Source organism: Hippocampus guttulatus, chromosome 12 (assembly GCF_054856545.1).
Source record: "Hippocampus guttulatus isolate MCC_2025c chromosome 12, RoL_Hgut_1.0, whole genome shotgun sequence".
NCBI lineage: Eukaryota > Metazoa > Chordata > Actinopteri > Syngnathiformes > Syngnathidae > Hippocampus > Hippocampus guttulatus.
Window position 1 is genome coordinate 6,620,787 of NC_141272.1, and position 16,198 is coordinate 6,636,984.

The 16,198-nt window shown below is 41.8% G+C and overlaps 1 protein-coding gene across 3 annotated transcripts in view; it reads right to left on the bottom strand.

The window, feature by feature from the left end:
• Nucleotides 1–16,198, bottom strand: part of dync2h1 (dynein cytoplasmic 2 heavy chain 1) — a 62,810-nt gene that overhangs the window by 10,696 nt on the left and 35,916 nt on the right. For 2 of the 3 annotated variants that reach the window (XM_086125237.1, XM_086125236.1), the window contains 17 exons: nt 15,165–15,328; nt 14,913–15,032; nt 14,080–14,214; nt 12,829–12,972; nt 12,279–12,368; nt 11,690–11,755; nt 11,513–11,563; nt 11,378–11,431; nt 11,035–11,166; nt 9,260–9,332; nt 6,693–6,853; nt 6,197–6,322; nt 4,143–4,253; nt 3,225–3,294; nt 3,021–3,106; nt 563–638; nt 180–400 (listed from right to left, as the gene is read on the bottom strand). In XM_086125237.1, the coding sequence (XP_085981363.1) occupies nt 180–400; nt 563–638; nt 3,021–3,106; nt 3,225–3,294; nt 4,143–4,253; nt 6,197–6,322; nt 6,693–6,853; nt 9,260–9,332; nt 11,035–11,166; nt 11,378–11,431; nt 11,513–11,563; nt 11,690–11,755; nt 12,279–12,368; nt 12,829–12,972; nt 14,080–14,214; nt 14,913–15,032; nt 15,165–15,328 (1,880 nt within the window). Of the gene's footprint in view, nt 1–179; nt 401–562; nt 639–3,020; nt 3,107–3,224; nt 3,295–4,142; nt 4,254–6,196; nt 6,323–6,692; nt 6,854–9,259; nt 9,333–11,034; nt 11,167–11,377; nt 11,432–11,512; nt 11,564–11,689; nt 11,756–12,278; nt 12,369–12,828; nt 12,973–14,079; nt 14,215–14,912; nt 15,033–15,164; nt 15,329–16,198 lie in introns of those variants that run through there. The other variant, XR_015102434.1, reaches the window with a different exon arrangement.

Genomic DNA, 16,198 nt, shown 5'->3' on the forward strand with positions numbered 1-16,198 from the left:
TCATTTAAGATACAGATACACTAAATTGTGGCATTTCCTTCCAGAAGCAAATGACGGAATTGTTCCTTTTTATATTTGTCTTTCGCATGATTTAATTTGGGGCTGCTTAAGGGGATGTTGCATAAGAAGACCTCCATCCTAGCAATTGTTTCAATGAAAAGTTGTGCTTGTAAACCTACCGAGATGGAGCAGGAGCTTGGAAGGCTAATCTGTGATGGAAGAAAGCGCGCTCCTTTGCTCTTTCCCTGTCCGGCTGAGAGGGAGGAGAAGACTCGTGCAGAGAAGAACTGCTCCAGGTAAGAGCGCAAGATGCGGAGGTCAGACGGGTTGTCGATGCGTCCGCCGTAGATGGCACTCTCCAACAGGCCATGGACAAACTCCCACTGAAAAGGTTTACCGCCTAAAAGATATCAGAGAAGGCATAAAAGCCCCTGAAGTGCACATAGAATGTAAGAGTACAAGCATTGACCAGCACACTGCGGTTATGGTAAGCAAGGACAAATGTGAAATGGAAGCGGTGACGCTTGTTCGATCAGAGAGCAGATATAAGAGGGCATCCTACTTTCAAAAAGTCTGTCGATGACTTCAAAGCCAGCCCGCAGGTCTGATAAGGAAAACTCGTAGAACTTAGTCCATCCCTAAAAAAAAAGAGAAAGTTAAATATAAATAAGGGTTTTCCAGGCTGGTCCAACTCAGACCAATCAAGACAAAGACAAAGTCGTTGTTTGGAAATAAAATACGTACAAAACATATAGCCCCTCTCTATCGATGGGTACTTTGGCTTCCGCCCACATTCTAAAAACATCCATGCTAAGTTAATTACCGGTAAGGATTCCAAATTGTCCGTAAGTGTGAATGAGAGGGTGAACGTTTATATGCGCCCTGCCCTGTGATTGACTGGCAAGTCTACGGTGTATCGTCTCACCCAAAGTCAGCTTGGATAAGCTCCAGCTGATCCATCACCTTAAACTGGATAGGTGGTAGAAAACAGACTATGCTTTATTAAATTACCTTGCAACTAAACTTCACTTAACATCAGAAGTTAGTCATCATATTCTTTCCCCCCTACACATTCTCAACAGTGACTCAGCACATAGAAGGTCAAGGCGATACCTGAATACTCAGTATAGGGAAAACAGTCTCACAGGCAGCGGCCATATAAATGCACAAAAACACACACTTCTACACAAGTGCGTAGGGACACGCGCACGTACACACACGCATGCATGTGCTCTCTATAATAATGGCTAGCCGAGTAAAATAAATTACAGTTGTTCAAATATAGCTCTTTACTGGGATCCAAAATGGTAGACTTCCTGTTGATGCTGCAGGGGACTGTTCATCCCCTGTTCAAACATTCTTCTCCACAGTTGCCCCTCACACTATCCAACTGCCCTGTGTCAACCGTCGAGACCTTCAAGTTCCTGGGAATCACAGTCTCCCAGGACATGAAGTGGGAAGTCAACACCATCTCCATCCTGAAAAGGGCCCGGCAGAGGATGTACTTCCTGAGGCTGCTGAGGAAGCATGGCCTGCCACAGGAGGTGCTACGACAGTTCTACACGGCAGTCATCGAATCAATCCTGTGTTCTTCCATCACGGTTTGGTTTGGGGCCGCCACAAAAAAGGACAAAATCCGACTTCAACGGACAGTTAGGACGGCGGAAAAAATCATTGGCACCGCCCTACCCACTCTTGAGGACTTGCACACTGCAAGAATCAAGACAAGGGCACGGAAAATCCTCCTGGATCCCCCGCACCCTGCCCACCACCTTTTCCAGCTACTCCCCTCAGGCAGACGCTACAGATCCATGCGCACCAAATCCAGTAGACACTTAAACAGCTTCTTCCCTCTAGCCATTAACTCCTTAAACAGTCACTGACGTAGTCACTCTTCTTGTACTACAAATACTGCTACTGGTTACTCTAAAATGGTTCAATGATTTGTTGTTTATGATAATAATAATAATAATAATAATAAATTTTATTTATAAGCGCCTTTCAAGACACCCAAGGACACTTTACAATAACAAAAAACACAAAACAATACGGTGATACTAATGCAACGTGTTATACCAGAGACAAATTCCTTGTGTGTTCTACATACTTGGCCAATAAAGATGATTCTGATTCTGATTCTGATCCATGTTTGGCACTTCCTGATGTAATTCCTCTCTTTATATTATGTCCCTAATGAGATGGCACAGTCGGTTGAAATCTTCCATATATGTAACTTTTGTGCAGTATTTCTACCACATTGGTTTTACATTACCTTCTCTGCCGTGTGTGTGTGTGTGTGTGTGTGTATGTTGCACGGTATACTAGTTCTAGTTTGGTAGAGGGGTACTACTGTATTTAATACTATACTGTACTGCATTTGGATGGTACTAGTACTTGCAGCACCGCCGCTTGTCACATAACGTCACTACATTGTAAGTACAGTTTTATTTATTTTTGAAGAGGAGCAAGCCAGAGAAAACAAGCAAGCAGCGCGGATGAGAGCAACATGCGTGGTGCAAGGAAAGCTTGGAGAGAGTCGACACTGCAAAGGGAGAAGGGAGAGGGGGAGCGAGAGAGAGAGAGCAGAATGACTGCAGCAAACAGCACTGCGCCGCAATTCTTGGTCAAACCAACTGCTTGAGACCACTGATGCACCAACGTGTAAACGGTGTTTAAAATCGTGCCTGGCTAAAGGCCGAAATGTAATACTTTTTATTCATTCACACTACTTATATATGCTGTACGTATTTACTTCTATTTCAGTTTTCTTCAAGTATTTTGAGTGCAATAAGAAAATGTCAGTGTTTTGATGGCTTTTTTTTTTTTCATTTTAAAATTGTGTTTATTAGAAAAGCTTGTCTTGGTGGTATTTTATTGTGTTTAGTGATTGATATGTTATTGTTCGAAGAAAAAAAAAAGTATCAAAAAGCCTCAAAATGTTGGTACCGATACCGATACCAAAATGCTGGTATTGTGACAACCCCAGTGTGTAGGTGTGCATGCGTGTATGTATGTGTGACCTGAGGTATGTAGTTACGTCTCTCTTGGCAGACAGCATGGAACCAGGCTAGACAGAAGAGAGACTGGGACCGGGCCAATATCCCCCCTAAACAAAACCAGTTAAAATGAGCATTAGCATCATACTAACAAGCTATTGAGTTTAATGTAACTATAAAATACCCAATCAGATTTAAACTATAAACTATCACGAGAAGAGATGAGACCTTTACTGATCTGTTCAGGTGTCCAGGATTCATAGGTCCTCAATAAATTCCTCTTCAATCCAGGAGGATCCTGGATGCAGGTATCGGTAAGGAATTCAGAACAAAAGAGGAGATTATTTGATACATCCTTTGTAAAAGAATTCACAACAACTTAGAGGGTTACGGTCAGATAAAGTCCTATTAATAAGAAGAGGACTAAAGAAGAAATATTGTACAAATGAGAAATGCACGGTAGTAGATGATGACAGTGGCTCCCACAGGCCATAATCTACATTTCCAAAATACTCCATACACAGAAGCAATGTTAAGAGTGCAGTTGATCAACCTTAGTGGGAACATTGGGAAGTTACAGATTCATCAATCCTTCCAAACTGTCAAAAATGTGCCAACAACTCAATTCAGAGAAAGCATCTTTAGTAGTGCTACTTTCAAGAGAACAACATGAACGAGTTCTAAATCAAACATCAAAATGTGAAAAATAAATAAATATATAAACTGGAAGCTCGTGCACGTGCACTCATTAAGCTGATTACCTTAAATCTTATTGTAAACAACTGAGCATCTTGCTGAAGCACCCGACCCAAAACATTTATTCACATTAAAAACACACTTGCGCTTTGGAGTTGATGAGGTATTTAAAATGTGTTTCCTTGTGCTAGTCTGTCGGCAAAGACAAAAAGATGGAAAGACAACAACAGAGCAGCAGGTTATGCCGCATGCATGGCTGCAAAAGCAGATTTCCCCTTGACTGCATGTACCGTGTGACCTTGTTTCCCCACTCATACTACATTACAACCCCTCATTTACACCAGGAATCAACCAGCTACAAAGGTAGACCGATTAAACAGCCAATGAAGCCTAAAAGTAAAACCGGTCGTATTCAACACTGCATAAGGAGAAGAATGTGCAAATGTGTACCTCATAAGTGATCTTGAGGCTGGATTGCAGCAGGATGGGAGGAAATCTGGGATGCACATCTGATGTCAACCAGAGACGGAAGCCTTCTTTGGGACGAAGCACATTTAGCTCCTATGAAATGAGGATGGTACACATTTAGAAATCTTGCGCGGATTCTCGTTCTCTCGGCATTCCCTATCCAGTCATGTGGTATGGCAACTGTCTGAACATGGCGACTACGGGTTGTAACTGTGGCTTTTTAGTTTCCACTTTGAGTCAAGTTGTTAGCTCATCTGCCTACCAGACAGACCATAACTATAGGATGTCCATGCACATCAGACAAAAGTTGAGTTATTTACATCGAGATGTCTTGAACAACTCAGCATGAGGCACCTTTTGCTTCAAGGCAGCCAAATTTCAAGCGAGCAAAAGTATTAGAACAGACATGTAATATCTGGTGGCATAACCCTTATTTGCAATAACTGCATCGAGCCTGCAACCCGCAACTACAACAAAAAAAACAAAGCGCCATTTTGTTTCAATACTTTTAGAGGGGACTGTACATGGATTAATAGCAAAAGTTAAGTGGTAGGATGGACTTTGCTTTTTGCCTTAGTACCTGGCTAGTTCTTCTGGAGCCTCTGTTCATCTTTGTCCATTTTCCTCCTTTCACAACCACCATTTTGTTCATTCATCATTCTCTAATCTTAACTTCCATTCACACACTGACCCCATCATTCCCTCAGTTTTTTTATGGCAGTTTTTCATTTCAAGCTTCACTGCCAAGACCTCATCAGTTGATGGGTAAGAGCAAAACAAAGAAAGAGAGCAACGAAGAGGAACAGGGGGAAGATTTAAGGGTCACGGGCTGTGTTACAGTTGGAAAATAGCTTCAGACGATGTCCAGGATGTAAAACAAAAGTGGAGTAAATACAAGAAAAAGCTTTGTGGCATACCGTGAGCACCACTGCTGGACTGAGGGATACACAAACATACGTTTGCACGCATGCGCGCACGCACACACACACAAACACACACACTTCTGCCCCAACTGCTATGCCTCTGAGTGAGTGTTGACCTGCCACTTACAAAACATAACCATAGGGCAGGTACAATTCCATAAATAAATGAATAGCCCAACCAACATTCCAAAAAAAAAAAAAAAAAGGAACATACAAACAGTGGTAAACAGATGTGGCGCAACAACAGATGACAGAGTTTGACAACATAGCAGAGCATGCATGGAACACGTAAACGAAAATGTTATAATGAGGATTCAATCTGTGAGGAAGAATTTTAAAATATTTTAGAGTGTGGCATTTGACATCATACAGGTGGTTATGTATTCAAATTAAATAATTCAATTGATCATATTCCACAAATATTTCAAGAGGAATCGGTTTCCAGCGATGTATATTTTGTCTATCATTCAAATTTTTGTAACGGGTTATTTTAGTACTTTGGGTTGGATGTTACCCAGTGTAAGACTTGGAATGTGACAAAAATAAAAATATTGATTGTAGGCTAATGATTATTGAGAAGAATCATTGCTGATAAGTATATTCTGCAAAATTGCAAAGATATCTTTTTTTTGTGTCGAAAAAATGTTATAGGCTCAATCAAATCTGTCTGCTCAATTACACATACTGAACACCCGTTGGAGTTGTGTTTTGTTTCATTATTATTTTTACTGGCTGCTTCGGTACAAAGAACAACTAAAATGAATACAAATATAAAACAAGGAAACAGTTCACACTTGCCAAAACTAGTCTGTGCATTTGGCTGGCATAATTTGCACAATTGAACATATCCAAAAAGCGTAAGTGTCCGTTGGCACCATACAGGTTTACCTCGATATCATATCAATCAAATAAAGCAGAAATATTGGGCCAAGGTCCATTTTAACCAAACTATATAACTGTTTCTAGTTAATATAGCTATATTACACCAATGAAAGGATTTGTCCAGAAGAGTAGAGATTAAAAAAAAAAGTGGAGCCTAATGTTGGAACACAAAAGCCTTACATAACTACAGCAAGTGAATATAATGTCAAAATATAAGAACTGAGTGCTTACTTTTTCTAGGAGAGGTAACCATGCTGTGACAAGATGAAGGTTTTTCAAGCAAAGCCACTCTCCATTTCGGGAGCATTCTCTGAGTTTGGCCAAGGCCACGTCAGCCTGTCCCTGACCCATTGAGATCTGGTCAGACAGAGAGCCACACTCAGCCAGGGCACCAAACAAAGGAAATGGGTTGTAAAATCCAATTCTGTCTTGGCATTCGAGATTAGTGAGTACATAATGTGATTGCACCAGTCAGTATTTCTCTTTACTGGGTGAAAGCATGCAGTTGTGAAACTAGATTACTGTACATTGCAAATTTGAATCCAATCAAATATGTAAATAGCCAACTTGAGTTGAGGTCCTACAAATTAACTCATTTATATGGAAAGTTGCTTGCAATTAGATCTTAGATTGGAGTAAAAACAATTTTGAAACTCCAGCTATCAGCAAAAGTCATGATTAACATGTTTGTTTACATTAACAACGTCAGAATTTTAATCTAGTCTACCTCATGATACTGGTCCCGACCCACAGTGTTTGTGGCAAGTTCTACGAGCTCCTGGGAGGGGTCGGCCCCCGCCGAAGTGATGATCAGCACTGGTTCCCATTCTAATGTCTCAGCATATAGACGCCGCAGGTTCAGCGGAGGAGGAGAGAGCTCCTTCATACCTGGAGCCACGATGAAAGCAAAAAATAAATTTTTTTTTAAGTGATGCACATACTGTTTTGTGGTATGGGATTCATTGAGAGGGAACCAAAGTATGTCCAAAAATCATAAGTCAAAAAAATACACACACACACACATACACACTGTGCAAATGTGTACTGTTTCACACTGCGCATAATCCTGCTGTAATTTATTGAAAAATCTGATATAAGATAATAGAGGCACACACGCTGTGATAAGGGAACTTTTTCAAAATCTCAGCCAAATACCCTCATAATCACACACACGCACGCACGCACGCACACACACACACACACACACACACACACACACACAGAATCAAACAGTGCCTTAGAAACTGCTAGCGGATACCTTTGGTGGCTGCTGCCAAATGCAATCTGCTCCACCCTTCCAAACACACACAGACATTCAAGGTCCTGGCAGAAAACATCTGAGATCAACCTCTAGCTGATTCACCATGGCAACATAAAGAAAAAAAATCATCTACCAACATGGCGTGCGGTGTGTGTCTAGAATTGGGGCATTTAAAGAGTACGCGTGTGCAAAAACACAAATATCACCACCTAGGTTACCGGCACGAAATCAGTATTCTCACTGCGAACAAGCACCCAGGCGTTGGATGTCAACACTCCTCTTGGGTTTCGGAACATGCCGTCAAGGCAAGGAGGAACCTTGAAGAACACTCATTGTTTCAAACATACTGCAGTGTTTGAAAAAAGTGTACGTAGTGGTGTCTTATCATAGATATCACCCCGACGTTCAAAGCATGAGGGTTGCTTTGCCATGCATCTTGATATCTATCCACCCATCCCTTTTTACTGCTTATCCACATTAGGGTCACGGGTGTACTGGAGCTAGCTGATTTCAGGCAAGAGGTGAGGTACACCTTAGACTATAAGTGATATAAGTGGAATAGAATAGATGCTTTGTAATGTATATGATAGTTGTCTCGTCACATGAAAATTCAGGCTCAGAAGATGACTTTAAATTGATTTCTGTATGAGTTAAGTAAGGCATGACTGTGTGCGAGCAGTGGCTAGCTTTCGACTGAAAGGATTTGGTGAGATTATTTGTAAAAGGATTACAGAGCATGCTTCATTAGCATACTGATTTACTGCCAAAGACACAAATACGATCACTGTTTCTCGACACTGCTCCTGTTTTATTATCAGCGTTATCTGCCGCCCCCCTTGAATGAAGACTAATCTTGGGGGTAAATACTGACTGCAACTCCAATGGTGGACTCATTTGCTGTTCAACAAGTTTGGGCACTGTACTCTCACAGGCCATAACAACGTACAATTGCACACTTAATAAGCCCCAAAACAAAAGGCTCTGTCATACATTCTGCTTTCCGTAGATAACGCTCAATTTTGATTGACACTGTCCTGGGCTGCAGCTCAGTGGCTCCAAGTCTGAAATTTGGGGGGGCACAGGTAGAAGATTTAGGGGCGCACGCTTTATAAATTGCCTTGCAAAGTAAGTTATCATCCCACTCATTTTCACTGTATTACTCATGAATATGATGAAGCGTGGTCTTGAGCAGTACGTAATAAAAGTGTTGCCCCAGATGCACCTAGGATTATTTTCTTTTTTTGTACAACCACAATAACAAGTATATTTTATTGCTGTGTTTGTGTTTTTACAGAAGAACAAGGTAGACATTGTCAGACTCTCTTAAAATCAATTTAAATGTCAGCAAGGTTGCTCATGTTGAACTTTCACAAATGACATGAAGCTTTTTTTTTTTCACGAGAGACCATAGTGTGGCATTGGCTTTCAAACAGAAGTGAGGATGAACAAAAATCCAAATGATACAAAAAAATGAGCACCTAAAATATGGTGTGAATGACTAATGGAAGATCTCAAATATGAAGAGAAGCGAGTCATCCTTTTGTCAGGATTTGTTTCCGCAGATGGAGCACCAAATTTAAAGCACTTCTACATGTCTCGTGGAAGCACCTTATACTCTACTCTACTTTAGCCTAATTCTGTCTGGCTTTGTCATTTCTCTTCAATCCACCTTTCTCCTGCGGCATGGACTTGTTTTATTAATAGCAATACATGAACTCTGTATATTACCACTGTGCGAATACAGATATTAATAATGCACTTCGTGGATTCATGAATGCTACAGAGTTAACTGACAAACTCCTTGTTGATGATGCTGTCGTGGTTACTCATCCCCGCCACTTCATTATCGCGAAGGCTATGAGACCAATCCTCGCGGGTGCCCGTTTGTTTTTTGTCATGTCTTCTAATCCCAATTCCTTTGGGGGGGGGGATCTTTTCTTGTGTGGCTTTGCCAGATTTGTGATGATACTGACTCTGGTATGACAAAGCCAAACTACAGAACCCACAAAGCAGTCTGAAATGAAAACACTTACCCAATGCCTGTGAGGCAAATGCTGTCATGGCACTCTGCAGTCGATCTGGTCTAACTGCCTGAACCAATAACAGCTAGAGGGAAGATAAAGAGAAGAGAAGGGGAAAGTGATGAGCTTGGCTGTCAGCCTGTTAAAAGATCACAAAAAAAAAGTCTTAATACCCCACAATGTGTTTTTTCAGACGAGCGGACTGCTTTATTAAGATAGGCGCTAAATTGCACGTTCACTCTTACAGAGTGCACTTGCTGTTGGCAAAAGGTTAAAGCGGTAGAGGTCGCCATACTTGGGTCGCGTTTTTTGTGCTTCAAATGGGTTTCATGGTTTTTACCATCAGAACGCTGCAAGTAAAAAAATCAAGTTTGAAGTAATGCTATTGGAAGTGTTAGTGGAAGAGGCAAATGAAAAGACCTAAAGGAAAACTGACTGCTCCAATAATTCGGATGGAAACCAGCAACTATAAAAAAGCCACGTTTTGTTCGATTTAACCACACGGCACAAGGCAAGCGTTGAATGTTTCTGCCCATCCTGTACAACACTGTCTTTCAAAGTTAGAACTGCACACCTGGAAAACTGCCCTGACAGACTCCAGAACCAATTACAGTTACAGTGTACTAAAATTACTCAGCGGTGAAAGGGGGTTTGTCATTTGTGATATGCCATGATACTTTCCTTTGACTGGCTCAAGGTCAACATCCAATCATTCAGAAGCTCCAAAATTGCACTGCTGACAAGATGACTCTGTATGCCGTGATAATTTATGTTTCTGACGCTTCAAATACGTTAACGGAGCAGTAAAGTTCGCTCCGCCGTCGTTCGCTTTGCAATGCAAACCGGATTGCGGCATTACGACAGTACATTCATTGACACATCTGTTTGCATGAACTAGTTTGCCATGCGGCGTGAGCAAACACATACTAATTTTTCATTTTATATTATGCTTGTTCTCATTAGGGTCATAAAAGGACCTGGAGCCTGTCCAAGCTGACTTTGGGTGGCAGGCAGGGTACACCCTAGATTGATCGCTAGTCAATCACAAGGCACACATGACTAAAAAATGATGTTTTGTTGACGTGTGGCCGGCATTGATGTGCACTAGTCCAGTGCCTATCGATGTAGCGAGATCGTGGTGCAGACGTATTGATATGTCGATTAAATAGATGCATTTTTATATATTTTCAAAGTATGAAATCCAAAATATCTCCCAATAAAGGACCGGAAGGCAATATGCGGGTATGCGTAGAGACATCTTTCTCCAGCTAATAGAGGTAAATTCGGGGCCCGGGGTGGCCCGGTAGTCCAGTGGTTAGCACGTCGGCTTCACAGTGCAGAGGTACCGGGTTCGATTCCAGCTCCGGCCTCCCTGTGTGGAGTTTGCATGTTCTCCCCGGGGCCTGCGTGGGTTTTCTCCGGGTGCTCCGGTTTCCTCCCACATTCCAAAAACATGCATGGCAGGCTGATTGGACGCTCTAAATTGTCCCTAGGTGTGAGTGTGGGCGTGGATGGTTGTTCGTCTCTGTGTGCCCTGCGATTGGCTGGCAACTGATTCAGGGTGTCCCCCGCCTACTGCCCGAAGACGGCTGGGATAGGCTCCAGCACCCCCCGCGACCCTAGTGAGGATTCAAGCGGTTCGGAAAATGGATGGATGGATGGATATCTCCCAATAAAGGACCGGAAGGCAATATGCGGGTACGCGTAGAGACATCTTTCTCCAGCTAATAGAGGTAAATTCTTTCATTAGTAATATGGATTCACATTTTATCTGAGGGAAATCTAACCTGCTGGAAGGGAGTAATTTTCTTGGCAATGGAGGATGGAATTTCTTGTTCGCAGTGTGAGCTCCGTGCGAAGGACAGCCAAAGGTCTGAGTCACTCAAACACAAGGACTGATAGAGGGCTGTGAATGTAGCCTGAGAAAGAGAGACAGCAGTTGTTCACTAAGGCCAAAGAAAAGTTTGAATGCGAGACTAAAAAGAATTCTGCAGAACTTGAAATACAACACGGCAAGTTTACTGTACTCTCTCACTTATTTGCAGATATGTACCGCATTATGGATTTGCCACATACAAATATGAAAAATACTGTAATGCTGCCTATATTTTCTCTAGTAAATTTGTTTACCTTGTAAACTGCTACTGATCTGTGCCTCTCCTGGTCAATCCAAGATGGGAACTCCTGGCATGGGCGAGAAGGAGGGATGGAGTGAAAGGTGATTCTAAAGGTAAAAGGCTTTTGTGTGAAAAAAAAAAATCTTACCTCTTGTTTGAACATTTCCCCCACAATGGAGCCGATGAAGACCTCCCATTCCTATAGCGGAATTATTATTGCGGTTGACATTTAGTGAAGAAGTTGTGTAGTCAAATAGGCCAGAACCTCTCATGTATACTCATTGAAAATATATGCTTCATAAAATACAATGATAAGCATACTCACATTTTCCTGGAAGAGTTCAGGGTATATGCCCTTGGTAAAGTGAATTGCAAACATTAACTGGTCAGCCTGAAGGTGACAAGAAGAACGCAAAACAATGAAGAGGATTTTGTATGCCACACTGGATAGTAAGACAGTTGCTTGTGAAGGAATTATCTTGAATGTAAAGAAAACGGTGCTTGGACATGACCGTATTAACGCCCACGTTCGTGCACTAATTATGCTCAAGTGTACAATTAGGGTGTTTTGAAAGAGCCAGCATTCAAACCTGCCATCTTCTATTTGTAAGACCGGCACTTTGTCATCAAGGTCAAGCTTGTATGCACCACGTTCTCCGAACAATATATCTGTCATTTCGTGTTTATAGTAAAAAACAGATATTCCACAAACATCAGTTTGGCTCAACATTTTAAACTTTTCTAATCGTCTATAATCAACAAAATAATCAAGAGATTAACTGACCATTAAAAGAATCGTATGCTGCAGCCCCATTAATAATACACATTAAAATGACACACAATGATCTGCAGGTCTGCAGCTGAGCTGCTTGAATGTTTACGTGCATGTGTGTGCGTGTGTGGGGCTGTTTTACCTTGAAAAGTGAGCGACAGACATAGTCATACACCATATTCTTCAAGCTTGCTTCCAAAGCAGTGATCCTTGCTTCAGTGTGCGCCACTTCCTGCAACATACATAAATACATGATGAGCCGTTAAAAAGACGAGGTGCTGGATATTTGTACATAGCGCAGGTGCGCTTCAGCATAAAAAGTGGCACATCTTCATTGTTGTGCCGGTGCAAGCCTCGTTTAGTGCATTTGGGAATTTGGCTGAATGTGGACTAAACTTTACACCTGCTGGAACCATGTCTCAGTACTGGCGCAGGGAGTGTAGTAAAAATGTGTGGTAATGTGATGCAAGCAGATAGATTCTGAGCTCCGCAGACGTGTGTGATGAATGTCAACATATTTCATTCCCAAATATGACAACAGCGTGCATACGTGTGTGTGTGTGTGTGTGTGTGTGTGTGTGTGTGTGTGTGTGTGTGTGTGTGTGTGTGTGTGTGTGTGTGTGTGTGTGTGTGTGTGTGTGATTAACCACCCAAATGTTTGTATTAAAATGCTAAGGGAAGAAGTGGGTCACCTTCTTGGCCTGAAGAGCCCTTTGGAAGATGCGTAGAAATGAAGCAAGACTGAAGCGGTACATGTTGTCGATCTTTGACAGGTCTGTGATGACAAAATACATCTTGCTGGCACTCTCTGCGAGAGGCAAGTAGGCATCCCGTTCCTGAAATCCAAACAAACTAATGTGTGAATGACAAAAATGAACACAGAAGATTTGTGATAAAACTGAATGTTGAAGCAGGGATGGTATAGTTATAGTGGCACATAGCAATGAGAACCAGAAGTATTTGTTATGGTCAATGAAATGAGAGTGGGCAAAGGAAGACAGCAAAAGACATGAAATTTCTGGGGAAGAAAGAACAGGAATGTGAAAAATTGAGGCTCGATAGATGAATAGCATTGGTAGAACACTGCTTCCTGGATGAGAGTCGAATCAAATGAAAACATTTTTTTTGCTGAAGAAGCTTAAAAAGTAAAACAGTTGCCTTACGGTTTCACTCAAGGCACTTTCATTAAAAGCCTGAATATTAATTTCATCATCTGTTCAACACTTACCACACCAGTCTAATCTTGCTGACTCATCCTCTTAAGTTTGGAAAAACGACTACAGCAACCGATACTATGCCCTAGCAACAGTTAGCGCGCATTTAATTGTGATTGCGCAGTGAATTGACCACACTTCTGCAAGAACGCTCTCAAAGCAATATATATTGTATAGTGTCTGTACCACTTGTGTTACACTGTTTATAAACGATTCAAAATCTACATGTAGTTTAAAATTTATCTGTCGCATTCCATCAAAAACGATCATAGAGAATTTCCGATATCGACCCATCACGCGATTGGAGTGTGACTGAGACACAAGCCCACGACATCCAACTTGGGAAAAAGTGCAGGTGATGGTAGGATAGAGATGCTCCCAAAGAACAGAAAAACATTGCAACTCTATTCCCACTGTAGCCTAGAGGCAAGACATAATGAGGAAAGATGAATAGTGTTTAATAATCAGAGAGAAATTGCATGCATGAAAAGGAGTCCAGGGAGCAAACAATTGGCCCCATTTCTCAGAGATATTTTAGAGCAACATTTGCGCTACCATACGTGGTTGCCCGAAGGTGCCTGAAAATCTTGAAGGTCTGCTTTTGAGCAAGGTTTCAGCTAAGCATTGAGCCGGGGAGGATATGTCAGGTTAAACTGCTTGTCCTTGATGGTGGTGCTGATAAGAATGTTACGATGCTCATGACAGTAATTCTTTACTGCACGTGATTACCTGGTCCAGAGATGCTTGCAAACGGTGTGATTCCAGTAGCGACTCCTGGATGAGGGCACTGCTTGCTTTGGCCTGGTTCAGACTGTCTATCAGGTCCCGGTTCTCCAAAATATTCCCCTGCGATGTAGCCAGGGTCTGACATGGTGGGAGCAGGGGTAGAAAGTGACAAGACGGGTTACAGCAAGTGCTGTTGTCTTCTAACAGTCTCATGTGGGAAATAAACAGATTGATCAAAGAAATTGCAAAACAATTTTCTAGAACTGACTGAAAATAAAAGGCATTCACAAAAACATTCGGGTAAAACGAATGGGGAAAGCAGTGAAGCATGAAAATGGTAAACTGAACAAAATAAATCACAAGACTGTTTTCGTGTACCACTGATGACCCGGTTATGTGTTTCTTTTGCACAAAAAAAAAAAGTGTTCGTGACATAAAATCCAGCAAATTTGTATTCACGTTTGAAGTTTATGTGAAGCTAATTTTGACAACCTTTATCTGTTTGTCATAGCATCTTCATATTCTCACGACCGCATTTGCAGGAAGGCAATTAGCCTTTTGCTCCTGTACTAGTTGCTGTTTTTTGACAAAAATTGCATTTTAAAATGGTATGACGAGAATATAAACTGGGCAGATATACTGAAAGTATTGGGACACGGCTATTTCCTCTGATGACAATAACAGTGGTTGACTGATTAATTGATTGATCTATTTGTGGACTTGAAGAGGAACCTGACCACCACTCACCGGGAATGAGACTGAGATTTCACAACAAAAGTAACAAACAACACATTCCTGTACGACATGGGCAAGAAGCGTTACGTTTCTTGTCGTACCTCCAACAGTGACTCTTCTAATAGTGAAAGCTGTATCTTCTTGTCTTCCTCTTGTTGAAGCAGTCTTGTTTTTTCTGTTTCCAATTCAGGTTTCTCGTGTTGTATGGTCAAGGCCAGAAGCTATTCACAAACAAACAAGCAAACACGTATTTGTGTTGTCATGACATTGTTCAGTTGAAGTGCTTAGATTGACAAAAGTGGTGTAGGATTTATTGCTGACCAATGGAAAAAAAAAATCAAGAAATAAATCACCTGTCCTTGCAGGCCTGCTCTTGTGGTGGTAAAGTTGACCTCCGTAACCACGGAAACAGCATCAGGGGGGATGAAAGGAGCAGGATTACGTGTTGCCAGGAAGAGTCGGAAGTCCTCGTTGTAATCAATAACCTTGTCACCAATCTGTACAACGTATCTTGGGCCTGTGTGCATGTGCATACAAATGTGCGTTGCCAGAAAAGAAAAAAAAATAACAAGGGATTGAGTTTTTCTCTTCGATGGTCTTACAAGTCACTCTCAAATGTGACCTTTACTGCTCTTAGAATTTCTAATGCAGCGTGGCCTTTGTCTTTCTGCTTTCCGCTTCGTTCTTTCCATTGTTAACATGCCCCTTATCTGCCCATTTCCGAAAATGAGTTTGAAGGAGGGACATTCAGAATTGTGCCCCACTTTGATATAACAGTGCGTCTGATTTGCATAAAAATTGCCCCAAACACTAAGTTTCGCCGTCCATGATTTAAGCAGGTAGGCTGAGCAAAGAGCAGCCATTTCAATCTCACCGACCCCATGGTAAACACGACACACCTACCGTCCTCGTCGAACATGCAGGGACTGACATTATGGATTGCTTTTGTTTGTGGGGGAACTACACGGAAGTTGCTTCGAGCGGAGGAGAGAAAGGGCAAAGGACGTATTTTTCGAAAGAATATTTCTGACTTGACTTCCCATTTAAGGGCTGAGCAAGAGAAAACGCAAAACTTTGTTCCCAACTTAGTAACCGTGTTGCGAAATTTTCGGAGTATTCAGATCCCTCTGTCAACTGTTTTGGGCTTCTGTGTTTTTAAGACACTGTTCACCACCTCCGCATCCAGACTAGTGCATCCAGCACATGTATTCTGCTGGCGCAATGCCTCTGCTGAGTGATTTTACAACTGCGTCAACCAAAGTGTGAGGAAGCAAGGTGAGAACTCAACAAAAAAAGCTGGGAGTTGAGATTTCTACCCACAACATCTGACTGCAAGGCAGAACTGCTAACTACATGCATCACTTTGCCACAGTCACCATTCCGACAT